Below are 16824 nucleotides of genomic sequence, written 5' to 3' on the forward strand. Positions count from 1 at the left end.
ATGTGTATGAAGTATGGACTTTAGCTAATATAAATATATGTTCATTGTATAAAGTAAATGTGCCATACTAATAAAATGTTAATATAGAAGAGTGGAGGAGTACATGGGAATGCCCTGTGTTACCGTCACAACTTTTCTGTAAGTCTAAAACTATTCTAAAATTTAAAATTAATTTAAAAAAACTTCCCCACAAACAGTTTATCCTAGGGATGCAAGGTTGATTTAACTAACAATGTAATTCACCATATTAACAAACTAAAACTAAAAAATAAACACTCATCTCAACAGATACCAAAAAAAGGCATCTGACAAAATTCAAAGACTGTTTCTCATTAAAACTCCCTTCAAACTATTTATGACTAGAAGGGAACTCCCTCAATCTGATTTTTAAAATCTATGAAGGCCAGGCCTAGTGACTAACACCTGTAATCCCAACACTTTGGAAGGCCGAAGCAGGCGGATAGCTTGAGCTCAGAAGTTCATGACCAGCTTAGGCAACAGGGCGAATCCTCATCTCTACGAAAGATACAAAAATTAGCCAGGCTTGGTGGTGTGTGCCTATAGTCCCAGCTACACGGGAGGCTAATGTGGGAGGATCTTTTGAGCCCGGCAGCTTGAGGTTGCAACAAGCTGCGACTGCGCCACTGCACTCCAGCCTGGGCAACAGGGCAAGACCCTGTCTCAAAAAAAAAAAAAAAAATTATATGAAAAATCTACACCTAAAGTCATCCTTAATTATAAAGTACTGAATGCTTCTCCCCTAAAATCAGAGACAAAGCAAGGATGTCCACTCTAACCCTTTGTACTCAGCATGTTCTAGCAAGTGAAAAAAGGCAAGAAAAACAAAGGCATGCAGATATTGAGTAAAACTGTCTTCATTTATAGATGACATGAACGTCTATGTAGAAAAACTATGGAATCTATTAAAAAACTACTAGACCTAAGATGTAAATTTAGCAACATGGCAGGATACAAGATCAATATACAAAAATCAATGGAATATTATGAATGCTAGACACAAAAATTCAGAAATGGAAATTTTATTAAAATGCTGTTTACAATTGCATAAAGATATAAAATACTTAGAGATTGATGAAAAAAATTAAAAGACCTGTATATATTCTAAAAATAGTGAAATATTGCTGAGAGAAATTCAAGAAGACCTAAATAAATGGGAAATACAATAGATTGTGTTCAAGACTGGAACACTCAATATTGTTAAGCTATCAATTCCTCTTAAGTTGACTTATAGATTCAACCCAATCCAAATAAAAATCTGAGCAGGATTTTTTGAAACATTGAAAATTTGATCTCTAAAACTCACATGAAAATGCAAAGTAACTAGAAGAGTCAAACAACTTTTAAAATGAAGACCAAAGTTAGAGGACTAACAGGACCTGACCTCAAAACTTACAAAGCTACAGTCATCAAGACAACTACAATTGTACAAGAATAGAAATGCAATGATAGTACACTATGTGATACTGCTGTGAATATTATTTCTGTGCTCATGACATTGTAAATAACTGTTAGAGGATGTAAAAATGGAAGCTTTGGATGAGGCCCCAGAACTGTTTTGTTTTTTTTTAACTGATGTGCAGAAGACAACTTATGCAGGATTTGGAAACAAACAAAAACAGAAGAGATGAGGGAAGCCAGTTTTATAACTTTTAATCCCAGCCTACATCTATGGCATAAATAGGTCAGAAGATGGAGATTAAAAAGGATTTTTAGAAAAATGTTTGGAGAGAGTGTGGAGGAGGCAGGATGTGTTGTGATCTTTTCATTTCACACCAAATCAAGAGAGAGGGACTTTTAAAAGTCCTCAGCGAGCTTAAAATACATTCCTCAGCGAGCTTAAAATACATTCTCTGGGGACTTAAGAACAGAAGGGGTAGATGGAGAAAGAGAAAAAGCCAAATACAACCTCTTCCCTGACACCAATGTTCCCACGGCAACAGGCTAGAGCTTAGGGAGGAGTGAAAGCCAAACTTTAAATCAAGATTATAGCTTTGACCATGACATGGGTCTTAGCATTTTGACTACTGCACGAGCCTGCACTTACACATTCAAGTGACTGGAGAACTTACGTGACCCAAGAGTAGTCAGAAAAGTCATGCAGCCTGCTCACATTTTCATCCATGAATAGGCAATTTAAAATAAGAGCAGGGAAAAAAGGGGGAGGAGGGCATTTTAAGAGTCCCACATGATGGAAGTGATGTTTACACAATGAATATTTATTTAACAAAAATAGTGATTATAAGTAAATTGGAAGGGTGAAGGGAGGGAGAAGTCTATGGAAGACCAAGGGTTAGGAAGCTAAGCCATTATCTTCCATATCAGGAAATCAATACATTTATCCAAAACTGAAGAATCAGAGTAAAAAAAGAAATAGTAAAAAACAAGCACCATGAAGTTAAGTACCAAATAAATATGTAAAAGAGTTGAAAGTGTTTCCTCTGAGAGCAGAAAATAAGCACTGGGAAAGGAGTCGAAGGGGAAACTGCCATTTCTCACGAAAAAGCTTGCCCCATGTTTTTTTCAAAATGTATACACATGGCCCGGCGCGGTGGCTCACACCTGTAATCCCAGCACTTTGGCAGGCCGAGGCAGATGGATCATAAGGTCAGGAGATCGAGACCGCGGTGAAACCCCGTCTCTACTAAAAACACAAAAAATTAGCCAGGCGTGGTGGTGGGTGCCTGTAGTCCCAGCTACTCGGGAGGCTGAGGCAGGAGAATGGCGTGAACCCAGGAGGCGGAGCTTGCAGTGAGCCGAGATCGCGCCACTGCACTCCAGCCTGGGCGACAGAGCGAGACTCCATCTCAAAAAAATAAATAAATAAAAAATAAAAATAAAAAAATGTATACACATACACTCTGACAATTTCTAGTTTTAATAATGAGAGAATTCATGGGGCCTGTGCATGTTTTCACACAGAGGTAGAGGTAACTACATTTGCCTTTTTAAAACCACATACGCATATTACCATTTTCTTTTTAAACTACATACACATATTACTCTGATAATTTTTGTTTTTAAATGAAAAAAAAAAAAACCTTTAAGGATAGCAATAAGGTTGGAAGAAAATTCACACTGTGATCCTTTCAAAAAAACATCACAGTGTGAAAATTGATAGACCGCTAGCAAGATTAATAAAGAAAAAAAGAGAGAAGAATCAAACAGATGCAATAAAAAATGATAAAGGGGATATCACCACCAATCCCACAGAAATACAAACTATCATCAGAGAATACTACAAATACCTCTACGCAAATAAACTAGAAAATCTAGAAGAAATGGATAAATTCCTCAACACATACACCCTCCCAAGACTAAACCAGGAAGAAGTTGAATCTCTGAATAGACCAATAACAGGAGCTGAAATTGTGGCAATAATCAATAGCTTACCAACCAAAAAAAGTCCAGGACCAGATGGGTTCACAGCCGAATTCTACCAGAGGTACAAAGAGGAACTGGTACCATTCCTTCTGAAACTATTCCAATCAATAGAAAAAGAGGGAATCCTCCCTAACTCATTTTATGAGGCCAGCATCATCCTGATATCAAAGCCTGGCAGAGACACAACAAAAAAAGAGAATTTTAGACCAATATCCTTGATGAACATTGATGCAAAAATCCTCAATAAAATACTGGCAAACAGAATCCAGCAGCACATCAAAAAGCTTATCCACCATGATCAAGTGGGCTTCATCCCTGGGATGCAAGGCTGGTTCAATATATGCAAATCAATAAATGTAATCCAGCATATAAACAGAACCAAAGACAAAAACCACATGATTATCTCAATAGACGCAGAAAAGGCCTTTGACAAAATTCAACAACGCTTCATGCTAAAAACTCTCAATAAATTGGGTATTGATGGGACGTATCTCAAAATAATATGAGCGATCTATGACAAACCCACAGCCAATATCATACTGAATGGGCAAAAACTGGAAGCATTCCCTTTGAAAACTGGCACAAGACAGGGATGCCCTCTCTCACCACTTCTATTCAACATAGTGTTGGAAGTCCTGGCCAGGGCAATTAGGCAGGAGAAGGAAATAAACGGTATTCAATTAGGAAAAGAGGAAGTCAAATTGTCCCTGTTTGCAGATGACATGACTGTATATCTAGAAAACCCCATTATCTCAGCCCAAAATCTCTTTAAGCTGATAAGCAACTTCAGCAAAGTCTCAGGATACAAAATCAATGTACAAAAATCATAAGCATTCTTATACATCAATAACAGACAAACAGAGAGCCAAATCATGAGTGAACTCCCATTCACAATTGCTTCAAAGAGAATAAAATACCTAGGAATCCAACTTACAAGGGATGTGAAGGACCTCTTCAAGAAGAACTACAAACCACTGCTCAAGGAAATAAAAGAGGATACAAACAAATGGAAGAACATTCCATGCTCATGGGTAGGAAGAATCAATATCGTGAAAATGGCCATCCTTCCCAAGGTAATTTACAGATTCAATGCCATCCCCATCAAGCTACCAATGACTTTCTTCACAGAATTGGAAAAAACTACTTTAAAGTTCATATGGAACCAAAAAAGAGCCCGCATCGCCAAGTCAATCCTAAGCCAAAAGAACAAAGCTGGAGGCATCACACTACCTGACTTCAAACTATACTACAAGGCTACAGTAACCAAAACAGCATGGTACTGGTACCAAAACAGAGATATAGATCAATGGAACAGAACAGAGCCATCAGAAATAATGCCACATATCTACAACTATCTGATCTTTGACAAACCTGAGAAAAACAAGAAATGGGGAAAGGATTCCCTATTTAATAAATGGTGCTGGGAAAACTGGCTAGCCATATGTAGAAAGCTGAAACTGGATCCCTTCCTTACACCTTATACAAAAATCAATTCAAGATGGATTAAAGACTTAAATGTTAGACCTAAAACCATAAAAACCCTGGAAGAAAACCTATGCATTACCATTCAGGACATAGGCATGGGCAAGGACTTCATGTCTAAAACACCAAAAGCAATGGCAACAAAAGCCAAAAATGACAAATGGGATCTAATTAAACTCAAGAGCTTCTGCACAGCAAAAGAAACTACCATCAGAGTGAACAGGCAACCTACAAAATGGGAGAAAATTTTTGCAACCTACTCATCTGACAAAGGGCTAATATCCAGAATCTACAATGAACTCAAACAAATTTACAAGAAAAAAACAAACAACCCCATCAAAAAGTGGGCGAAGGACATGAACAGACACTTCTCAAAAGAAGACATTTATGCAGCCAAAAAACACATGAAAAAATGCTCACCATCACTGGCCATCAGAGAAATGCAAATCAAAACCACAATGAGATACCATCTCACACCAGTTAGAATGGCAATCATTAAAAAGTCAGGAAACAACAGGTGCTGGAGAGGATGTGGAGAAATAGGAACACTTTTACACTGTTGGTGGGACTGTAAACTAGTTCAACCCTTGTGGAAGTCAGTGTGGCGATTCCTCAGGGATCTAGAACTAGAAATTCCATTTGACCCAGCCATCCCATTACTGGGTATATACCCAAAGGACTATAAATCATGCTGCTATAAAGACACATGCACACGTATGTTTATTGCGACATTATTCACAATAGCAAAGACTTGGAACCAACCCAAATGTCCAACGATGATAGGCTGGATTAAGAAAATGTGGCACATATACACCATGGAATACTATGCAGCCATAAAAAATGATGAGTTCATGTCCTTTGTAGGGACATGGATGAAATTGGAAATCATCATTCTCAGTAAACTATCGCAAGAACAAAAAACCAAACACCGCATATTCTCACTCATAGATGGGAATTGAACAATGAGAACACATGGACACAGGAAGGGGAACATCACACTTCGGGGACTGTTGTGGGGTGGGGGGAGGGGGGAGGGATAGCATTGGGAGATATACCTAATGCTAGATGACGAGTTAGTGAGTGCAGTGCACCAGCATGGCACATGTATACATATGTAACTTACCTGCACATTGCACACATGTACCATAAAACCTAAAGTATAATAATAATAATAATAATAATAATAATAAAATAAAAATAAAATTATTAAATAACAAAAAAAAAAGAAAATTCACACTGTGCAGCTTATATGAGCAATGTGTGTTTGAAAGGGCAATTGGACATCCATAGGCAAAATAAATGACTTAAGTCTCACATTTATACAAAATTAACACAAAGTGGATCACGGACTTAAGAAAAAACATAGGAGAGGTCAGGTGTGGTAGCTCAACACCTGTAATCCCAGCACTTTGGGAGGCTGAGGCAGCCAGATCATTTGAGGTCAGGAGTTCGAGACCAGCCTGGCCAACATAGCGAAACCCCGTCTCTACTAAAACTATAAAAATCAGCCAGGCATTGTGGTGTGCACCTGTAGTCCCAGCTACTCGGGAGGCCGAGGCAGGAAAATCACTTGAACCTGGGAGGTGGAGGTTGCAGTGAGCCAAGATTGTACCACTCTACTCCAGCCTGGGCTACAGAGTGAGACTCTGTCTCAAAAAAAAAAAGAAAAGAAAAGAAAAGAAAATCTTTACTATTTAGGGCTAGGCAAAGAATTCCTAGACTTCACACAATCTATAAAACTAAAAATGAATACATTGGATTTCATAAGAATTAAAAATTTTGATCTGTGAAAGACCCTATTAAGAGGATAAAAAGATAAGCTACAGAGTGAGAGAATATATTTGCAAATCACATATATAGAAAGAACCTGTATTTAGAATAAATCAAGCATTCTCAAGACTCAACAGTAAAAATGTAAACAATCCATTTAGAAAATGGACAAAAGACATGAAGAAACTTTCACCAAAGAGGATACACAGATGGCAAATAAACACATGAAAAGATATTCAACATCATTAGTCACTAAGGAAATGCAAATTAAACCCACAGTAAGATTAACTACGCACCTATCAAAGTGGCTAAAATAAAAAATAGTGACAACACCAAATGCTGGCAGGGATGTGGAGAAACTGGATCACTAATATATTGCTGGTGGGGATGTGAAATGGTAGCACAACTCTGAAAGATAGTTTGGGAATTTCTTTTCATTTACAAAAATAAATCCTTAGGATAAAGATCTAAATATTAAGAAAAGATTATTCAAAGTAGTAGAAAACTGTAGAAGAATAACTTCAGGGATAGGAAGACTTTTCACAACAGGGCACAAAATGTAATCATGACAGGGCACAAAATGTAAAAGTCATAAGCAAAAGATAGATACATTTGACTACATCAAAATAAAAGCTTCTGTATATGCAAAGCAAAACTAAACAAAGCAAACAACAGCAAAAGCAACAAAGGGACAAGGCACTCCATAAACAAAGTTTAAAGATAAATGACAAACTAGGAAAAAAATTATTAATATCCTCACATGAAAGGAGCTCCTATAAAACAATAAGACAAAGCAAACTACCCCCAAAAAACACAAATAAATGACATAAACAGACAATTCAGACATAAGGAAATACAAATTAAAATATAGAAAAGAAAGTTCGCCCTCACTAATAATCATGAAAATGCAAATTAAGACTGGATACCATTTTTTTCTCATGAGTGCTTGGCAGAAATGGAAGTCTACTGGCATGGGTGTGGGGTAGCAGGTGTTCATGCTTTAACAGTAGTGTAGCCAGCACAGTGGATAAAGGATACTCACTGTAGCAAATAACTGGAAAAAACCTTAATGTCCACCAATAGGGAAATGGTATAATAGAAAACTATGAAGCTGTTAAAACAGTGGGATAGATCTATATGCATGATATGGAAATAACTCCAAGAAACAGTGATACATTTTAAAAAGCAAACTGCCAAACAATATGCCTAGTATAATCTTGCATTTAAAAAACAGACAAAAGGCTGGGTACAGTGGCTCATGCCTGTAATCCCAGCACTTCAGAAGGCCAAGGCAGAAGGATTGCTTGAGCCCAGGAGTTGCAGACCAGCCTGGGCAACAAAGTGAGACCTTGTCTCTACAAAAAATTAAAAAATTAGCCTGGCAGGGTCACATATGTGTGTAGTTCCAGCTACATGGGAGGCTGAGCCAGGAGGATTGCTAGAGACCAGGAGGTCAAGGCTGCACTGAGCCATGTTCGTGCCATTGAGCTACAGCCTGGGTGACAGAGCAAGACCTTGTCTCAAAAAAGAAAAAAATAAAAAACAGAAAAAAATCCAAAACGCTGTTTATGTGTATATCTATGTACCTCAATAGATATGATAAAAGTTATACCAAATTTTTAACAGTGGCTACATCTAGGAAGCGAACTGGGATGGTGGGGGTGATCACAAGAGACTATAGAATGACTTATACCATTAAATTTTTTTTTCTGTTTGATTATTTTACCAATTTTTTTCTGTTTGATTATATTACTAAAAGACACATTTACATCACTTGTTTAATAAAAAATAATGATGCAGCACTTAAGGTAGTATCTAGCATATAGCAGTTGCTCAAAAATGCTAATTTCAACTTAAAAATAAATTAAGAAGATATTTTCAAAGAGTTAAAAAAATAAAGGATGATGTAGCCATAATGGTTCTATGGCCAAGGTTCTAAATGCCACATTATATAAGTGATAGAATTCTTCCCCAGGGAACAGAAAAAAGGGGCACATTTAGGGGAAAAGGAAATTTACCAAACAACCAAAGAAAGATATCCAGGGTCTGTGTGTATTCACTGACCCAGAAACAAGCAGTAAATAAGTGTTTCTAGAAGTGCTTTACTAAAGGCACACTTAGCATATTAGAATGGTCAACTTACCTGTCGTCTTCGCTACAGAGGTGGTGGAAACTCCATTGAGCTCACTAGAACTCCTTTTCACAGGCCTTGGCTTGTATTCTCGTCTGGGGACACTGGATGCAGCTGATATTCTGTAACACACATCATAAGATGAGCCAGACATCTGATGTTGAAAGCTTTCCAAACACTCATTCTCTCTGCCTTGTTGAGCACAGGAACTTAGGTTACAGCCAGTGGTCATGAAAGGGACGATTTTTACACACTGACTCTTGAGTAGCCCGAAGTGATGGAGGTGATATCACAAATGTAGTTTTTCAACTCTCTATTTGAGCTTGTGAGTGACATTCATCTTGAAGAAGACTAATTGGGCCAGCCATGGTGGCTCATGCCTGTAATCCCAGCACTCTGGGAGGCCAAGGGGCTCACCTGAGGTCAGGAGTTCGAGACCAGCCTGGCCAACATGGTGAAACCCCATCTCTACGAAAAATACAAAAATTAGCCAGGCATGGTGGTGGGTGCCTGTAATCCCAGCTACTCGGGAGGCTTAGGCAGGAGAATCTCTTGAAACCAGAAGGCGGAGGTTGCAGTAAGCAGAGGTTACGGTGAGCCAAGATCGCACCACTGCACTCCAGCCTGGGCAACAGAGCACGACTCCACCTCAAAACAAAACAAAACAAGAGACTAATTTTCTTCATCAAGTCTCTGAGGCATCCAGCAAGTGCCTGGGACGTGGTCAGCATCCAGTGATGGGAGCTGCCTTCTCCCTCACTCTACTCTTATAGATTACAATAGAATTATGAAAATACACTCCTGTCAGTAACAGGTAAACTATCTGCCTGCAAAAGTGGATGCTTCAGGGACTGAACACATCTTTGTCTTCCCTATGTAACTATGTCATTGATTTAAGTAAAAATCCCTCCAAATTTATGCATTGCCATAATCCTGCGTAAAACAATTTTCTGTTATCAAACCTAATTAAAAAAGGGTATTTTAACCCAATATTTTAATAAATAGGGTTGCCATGCAGACTATATATAATATTACTAATTTTCAGAAAAGTATAGACTACATCTATGATTAAATTCACAAGGAATGCAGAAACCTTTCTTTGATTGTTCAGAAGATATTTTTGACTCTTTCAATACCTGTCAATATTATGAACACAGCCTGAAATTTGTCAATATTTTGACTCTTTCAATACTAGTCAATATTATGAACATATCCTGAAATTCGTACTGGTGAAGTGAAAACATTATCTTTTTTTTTTTTTTTTTTACAGATATTTACATATTTTCCATACAACATCTCACTTTTTTCCATAGCTCTGGATGTTTTCCATCCCTTTGTGAATGGGGAGCTAAACTCTCATCAAATCAGCAATGAAGCCAGGGTAGTTCTGTAGGGGCTAATGTCCCAGGTGGGAGAGCAACTTTGGTTAGTTGCCCTAAACACGGGTCACAAAAAAAAGGGATTTAATGAAAAGAAAAAGGAGAAAAGCTGCCAGGTCCCTTTTCTCAGTTCTATCCTACTGGCCAAAGTCAGTACTTATTATCTCAGTCCCATCCCACATCCAACCACGAAAGCCAGTGAAAGAAAATTCAAAACAGAATGAGGCGGGGGAAGAGGGAGATGGAGAGATGGAGAGACAGACAGATGGATTTCAATAGATGTTACCTCCGCAGCCCTTGGCTTGTAAGAAACGTGGAGGTGCTTACCGCATCTGTAGCTTGCTCTGCAGCTCCTGCAGAATCTCTGTGGACTGTTTGTGATAGTCTAATGCTGCCTCTATGAACACAGCCAACTGGCTGACTTGTTCTACCTGCAGCAGAAGTGGAAAATTATTCCATGGAGGCCAGAGCCTGTGTAATGTCCAGAGAGAGAGGAGACCAGCAACAAAAACCCAGCTTTGCAGGGAAGACCAGTGTCTGCCTCGGCTCTTGTCCATTTCATTTAATTTCATCTAGGAGCTCTGTATAATAATCATACAGGTCATGGCATGGAGCTATAAATGCTGGAAAAACATGTTCAAATTTATTTGTGATTATGAATTTGATTTAACTCAATAAAATGCCTGTTTTTCCAATTAGATGATGATTTTTCTCAGGAGATTTTCTATGCTATAAAGCTCATGGATCTGAAAACAGACAGATAAAGCTCTTCCAGTTATAAATGAAGCCAACATTTAGCAAAGGAACTGCCTACTTAGTCAAGTATCTCTACACGTACTTTCTAGCTAAGCCAAATCAAGACATTAAGTAAATTAAACAATTAAGAACTGTAAATGAAACAGATAAGAAAGGGGGCCAGGGAGCAACATGTGAACGGGGGCAAAGATTTCCCTGTCCCCTATATGCATTTTGTTGCTATCCACTCAACAGATTTTCCCTGAAACGTAGAGCTAAAGGGAATGACCTATAAAGACACTGGCATCTCTGTTTCCCACAAATCAAGACATTCATGAAATTAATGACTAACTTACAATGAATTTTTTAGAGCTGTGTCTCATAAGAAAAACCTGGATGATATGGGGCTGTATAATTTGAGGAAGAGCAATCTAAGGAAGGCCTGAGAGCTTTCCTGCTCCCCCACGTGTCTGAAGGGCTGCTACAGGAAAGAGATTAATTAAGCTTATTTCTGAAAGCCCCGGAGGCAAGCTCCAGAGGGTTGAGGTGATGGGCCTCCCCCAGCAAGAATCCAATCAACTCTAGAGCTGGACAAAGACACAAATCAAAATCAATCCTACACTTCCCAGGCTTCCCCAAAGCCTATGCATCATTTCCATACTTCATTTTCTACTCAGCTTTAGGGCAAAGTCTGCCTGCTGATTCATTTATACAATCTCACCCTGCCTAACCAACCATGGACTTGTCAGCCTTCAAAGATCCAAGCTACTTTCATTTGTAGTTGCAAATCATCCTTTAGTTGCCTGTACTTAAATTTTTCTTACTCACTTATACTATTTTAAACACGGGCTCAATATGCATGTAAGATACACATGGAATTCCATGTCTGCCAAGCTGTGATCAGCATCCGAACAATGAAATCCTGTCGGGTTTCATTTACTTTACCATGCTCTGTGGCTGGAAAAGCAACAAGCCTAGCCTTAAATTTCCAAAAACCCAATAAACAAAACAAAGACAGCCTGGCCCCTACCAAATCCTAAGGACTTCTTAAATTTCATCTCTTTGGCTTTTACACATACTTTTAAATAAGTCCAGGGCCATGGCCTAGCACAATCATAGTAGAATTTGTTACAGAAACAATTTTTCTTCCTTACAGGGCTAGAGTGGTGTGCTTGGTAAAATCTATGCCATGCCTCTCTGCCTTTAGTAAAATTTATTTGTCCTGTCTTATTACCCACTTTGAAACATACTTGCATTTTATAAGTTCTAAAGAAATAGTGAAAGATAGCTAAATGAATATTTCTTGAAACATATTTGGGGTTGGGCAATGGGAAGCGGGCAAGGGGATTACCAGCTATCCTCTCTGTTGTGGCTAAAACACAAGGTCATGTAATCTAGAGATGCATTCATAACTGCTCATTGGGTGGCTGACTTTGGGAAGGAAATGAATCCTGAAAACCCTTAAACCTTGGGAAACAATGGCAGCACTGCCCAATGCCTGCACCTAGTAGGTGCTCAGTACAAGTCCTGAAGGGCTGGCTACTAGGCTGTAAGTCTCTTGTTGACAGTGAAGACTAGGTGTGCTACGATTGATTATTTTCCTCTTGATTTCAGAAAATGGAAGCTTCCAGCTGTCCCCCAGGTCATGAGCATTGAGCTGTGTGGTGGGGACCATGGAGACCAACACAGGTACATTCAACTTCCTGAACCACGATTAGAAATAAATACCTAGACAGGCAGAACCAAGATAAAGCAACAAACTCAGGCCTAGCAAGAGCCAAAACCTGACCAAAAGGTAAAACATTTCTTCCATTGTTAGAATTTTAGCAGTCCATCTGTTGAATCAGAGAAAGTCACCTGGGATGGGAAGAAAGGCTTAATTCCACTTCCAGGTTGAGACCTGGGCTGACACTGTGCTGGTGCCATCTTGAGAGCAAAGTGTGACCTCACCCATGAAAATGTTCACGTGATATACGCCAAGGAACTGGATTTCCAGAGAATCCACTCCCTTCTCTGAAAGTGAAGCACTCCAGCTCCTACAGATGGGCTCACACTCAGCTGATGTTTGAAGTGAGAAACTCATAATGCAAGCCGACTTCCATGTAGGTTAGAGGTCAAGGAGGCACAGGCCTCGGTGGCTGACAAATGTGTGAAGTGAGGGCTGTGAAGCTACTTGGGAGACACACAGAACCATAAAACCAGAGAGGGCCTGAGGTAGACAGAATCACAGAACCTGCAAAGATGTCCAAATCTTAATTCCCCAAACCTGCAAATATGTTACTATACATAGCAAAAGGGACTTTGCGGTTATGATTGAGTTAAGGATCTTAACATGAAGAGATTATTTTGGAATGTCTGAATGGCTCAACGTAATCATGAGGTCCTTTAAGAGGGAGACAGGAGTGCCAAGGTCAGAGAAGATGTGACAATGGAAGCAGAGGTCAGAATGAGATATGTGAAGATGCTGTGCCGCTGGCTGTGAAGAGGGAGGAAGCGAAGAATGAACCAAGAAATGCGCCTGTAGAAGCTGGAAAAGGCAAAGAAGCAGCTTCTTCCTCAAGAGCCTCCAGAACAAACATGGCCCTACCCAAACCTTGATTTTAGGACTCTAGGCTGGAAGACAATAAATGTGTGTTGCTTTAAGCTACAGTTTGTGGTCATTTGTTATGGCCCCAATAGGAAACTGGTACAGAGCTGCTTTAGCCCATCCTCAAACTATGTACAAACCTAGCAATGAGATTAGTGCTGCCCAGGGTCCCCCATTCATGGTGATGGGAGTTGTTACCTGGAGACGCATAGGAACCAAGCTCAGGGGGTAATGAGCCCATCATGGCTGGGCCCAGGGACTTCATTGTCAGTTTGGCTGTATCCCAGGGCTCCTCATTCTCTTCTGAGGGATAACCCCAAAACAGGAATTAACTCAATTTATCTCCCATGGCAGACTATACACAATAAACAATCCACAAGTGACACACATGTGTCACCTGTGGATGCATTTCATTCCAAACCTCTCTTTAGCTGGAAACTAATGGATGATTAGCAACATATATGGCCGTTGGGAGTACCTTAGTCCTGGGGATGGAAACAGAGAATAGATGTCCCCAACTACAATGGACTAAGGATACTAGAAGTTTCTAGGAGTTGTGGAAACCCCGGGGACACTTGCATAAGATCTGAGCCATTAGCCTGGCCTTGTGGGCCAACTGCAAAGGGCTTAGGCTGTACCCAAAGGAAGAGCTCAAAGGACTGCATATTGTTAACAAAGGCTGTCTTAGGCCAACTCTGCAAGAGGACTATGGAAACTGGGGTGCCTAGAAGGAGCAGGGCTGGGAACCCTCCTCCTCTGACCCTTTAGCAATCCCTTACCAGGGGACTTGGTGAGCAGCCGGGTGAGTAAGCAGAGAGTAGCACACCCTGAAGCCCATGGCGAGGACAGAGAGAGAACTGTGATGTGAGTAGCTGATGCCTGTCCAGATGCCTGGGGTCTGCAAGTGTGTTTGGCATGCACAAATAAAGAAGTGTACTTCTTCAAAAGACGACAAGCCATTCTCTTTCACAACTGAAAAGGCACGTTTCCCATAGAGGTCATCTTCAATTTACAGTGTAATAATACCAGTAATTTCTTGCTCTCTCATATCAAAGACCTCTACTCTTTTTGGATTCCTCAGAGAAGCTATGGAAAATTTCTCACGAACTTTGCAGTCTGGTCATAAACAGATGCCTTTTCCAATGGGGCAAAAGCCTTTATTCAGAGTTTCTGAGAAAGTTTGAGTAAGGCAATTAAATTAATAACATGGATAATAATCCCTTACACTTTTATTCTCCACTTTGTCCTTCTAAAGAATTTCTCAAATGCAGTTGTTAATTTTCCCAATACCAGTCAGGTGAAATGATTTTCCCAGAGGCTTAGCAGAAGCAAAATCAGAAACAGAATTCAGGTATCTCACGCCTTGCTGGGTATGCTTTCTACAAGTTCAGTACTTCCTAATGCATCTTATTCCACACATTACAGTCCCTGAAACATTAGTAATAATGTAATAATGTGACGGAATTCTGTGGTCAAATAAGTTTGGTAAACTGCCAACTGTATTTTCTCTTAGGAACCGCTTAGAGATTAATCTTTCATACTATCAAAAAAGACTCTGAAAAGTCTTGTGATAAAGAAACTGTTTAGTTTTATTTAACCCAGCATTTCCCAAACTTATGTGACCACAAAGACATTATTAATGCAAAACACACTAACATCTTATGGAATGGATTTTGGAAAATGCCACTCTAGACCAATGGAAAGACTCCAGGAATCTGGAATCTAGTAATTCCACTGGTCTTGGGAACCCATGTATGGAGGGAGGATCCCGTAGCTGGGGAATGTATACCAAGAGAGCCAGTACTGCAGGTGCCTGGACTCACTGGACTGAAATAGGCATCTTCTATGGAATATCTCTGATTTCTGCTAATGTCAAAGACCTACATTTGCTACTAGTAAGCTGTGAGGAATAATGAGGAATAAACTTCTCTGCAAAGACAGAAGAGGTGACAGTGTGTTAACAAGCCTATGGGTGATATAGTGTTCCCAAGATATGGCAATGAAGGCTGGTAACCAGTCTGCTGACTTTCCCACACTTTCCTCCAAGAGGAGGGCTGCCCTGGGTACTTCTCAGGACCCTGCCAGGCCCAACTTGGCCTGGCGAGAAATTGGTCATAGGACTGCCTCTCTTGGATCCCTGGAAAGTTGGAGAACCAAAACACCTCCTGGCTTGCATCACTGCCTATAGAATAACGACGCTGCTCAGCCTCAGGCAAGATGTGAAGAGATGCTCAATGTCTCCAATCCAGCTCCCACTCACAAGACAACCAAAGGCTACAGTGTGGGGCCAAAGGAGACTCTTCTTCATTCTCCCATTCCCAGTTCTGCCAAAAATAGATGAGAAAATAGATAAAACTTCTGCTTAGGAATGTTAGAGTGAGCACGTCATGTCTCTCTACCTCTCCTTCCTTTGGTGATTCATCTAACTGGTGAGATTGTGGGAGTGGCACCCACTTGGCCCTAATAACCAGGGTATCTAGACACTGCAAGGAAAGGCAATAGGGGTCTGGCTCTGGGCTCCGGATTTCTCAAGAAAGTGGGTTTGTGAAGTGGCCACAAGATCGTGTGTCATCTGGCTTTGTGGTCTCTGCACCCGCTGTCTCTGCAGGGGCTCCAAGGTCTAGACTTCAGGCCAGGAATAGCTCATTGGATTTCTACTGTGGGCCCAGGCCCAAGCTGCCCCTTCCAACATGGCTTTCTAGACAGCCCTGCTCTCTGAGCAAGTGGCTGGCGTGTGATCTCGTGTGGCTCCCCCAGTTTGTTTCTCAGTTGGGAGAACGCAGAGGTGAGGACAGATGAACAACCACACCCTGGAAATCCCTGCAAATGGCCTGTTGGCCAGAAAACCCTAGGAAGTATTACACCTGGAGACCCAGGAAAGACCAAGTCTGTTAACTCCAGTCAGGGTTCTCCTCACATCAGTCAGAGCTTTGGCAAACAGTTTCTTTTGAGGCATTCCCCGGTGAAGCTTTTATTGTGTCTTAGCCAGGATGATGAGACATGAGGGCTGGAGAAGGCACCAGCTCTTCCCCCAGGGTGAGATTTTGGTCTTGAATTGTCAGTGCCAAACAGAGATGGAGAGGTAGCACCAGAGCACCAAGCACACCCATCTCAGAGGATTTCCCTTCATTTGCTTCTCTGCTTATTCATTTTCTCTTTGGAGAGAATGCTTCTAAGTCCTCTCGCCAGGCCCTTCTCTTCCTCCTCTTGTGGATGAGGCTGGGGGTGCTCCCTAGTTAGTAGGATGGGTTGCTCTGCCTCAGTCACTGGCTCTGCAGGGTTGGGGCCAGCAAGGCTCCCACTCACCCAGCTTCAGCATCTCAGGCTGTGTCTGGGTG

The 16824-nt window shown here is 40.5% G+C and overlaps 1 protein-coding gene across 9 annotated transcripts in view; it reads right to left on the bottom strand.

The window, feature by feature from the left end:
* Positions 1–16824, bottom strand: part of SH3GL3 (SH3 domain containing GRB2 like 3, endophilin A3) — a 169468-nt gene that overhangs the window by 24282 nt on the left and 128362 nt on the right. For all 9 annotated transcript variants that reach the window (XM_054451690.2, XM_054451688.2, XM_054451695.2 and 6 more), the window contains 2 exons: positions 10492–10595; positions 8798–8907 (listed from right to left, as the gene is read on the bottom strand). In XM_054451690.2, coding sequence (XP_054307665.1) covers positions 8798–8907; positions 10492–10595 — 214 coding nt within the window. The remainder of the gene's footprint in view (positions 1–8797; positions 8908–10491; positions 10596–16824) is intronic.

The sequence above is a fragment of the Pongo pygmaeus genome, chromosome 16, assembly GCF_028885625.2.
Source record: "Pongo pygmaeus isolate AG05252 chromosome 16, NHGRI_mPonPyg2-v2.0_pri, whole genome shotgun sequence".
NCBI lineage: Eukaryota > Metazoa > Chordata > Mammalia > Primates > Hominidae > Pongo > Pongo pygmaeus.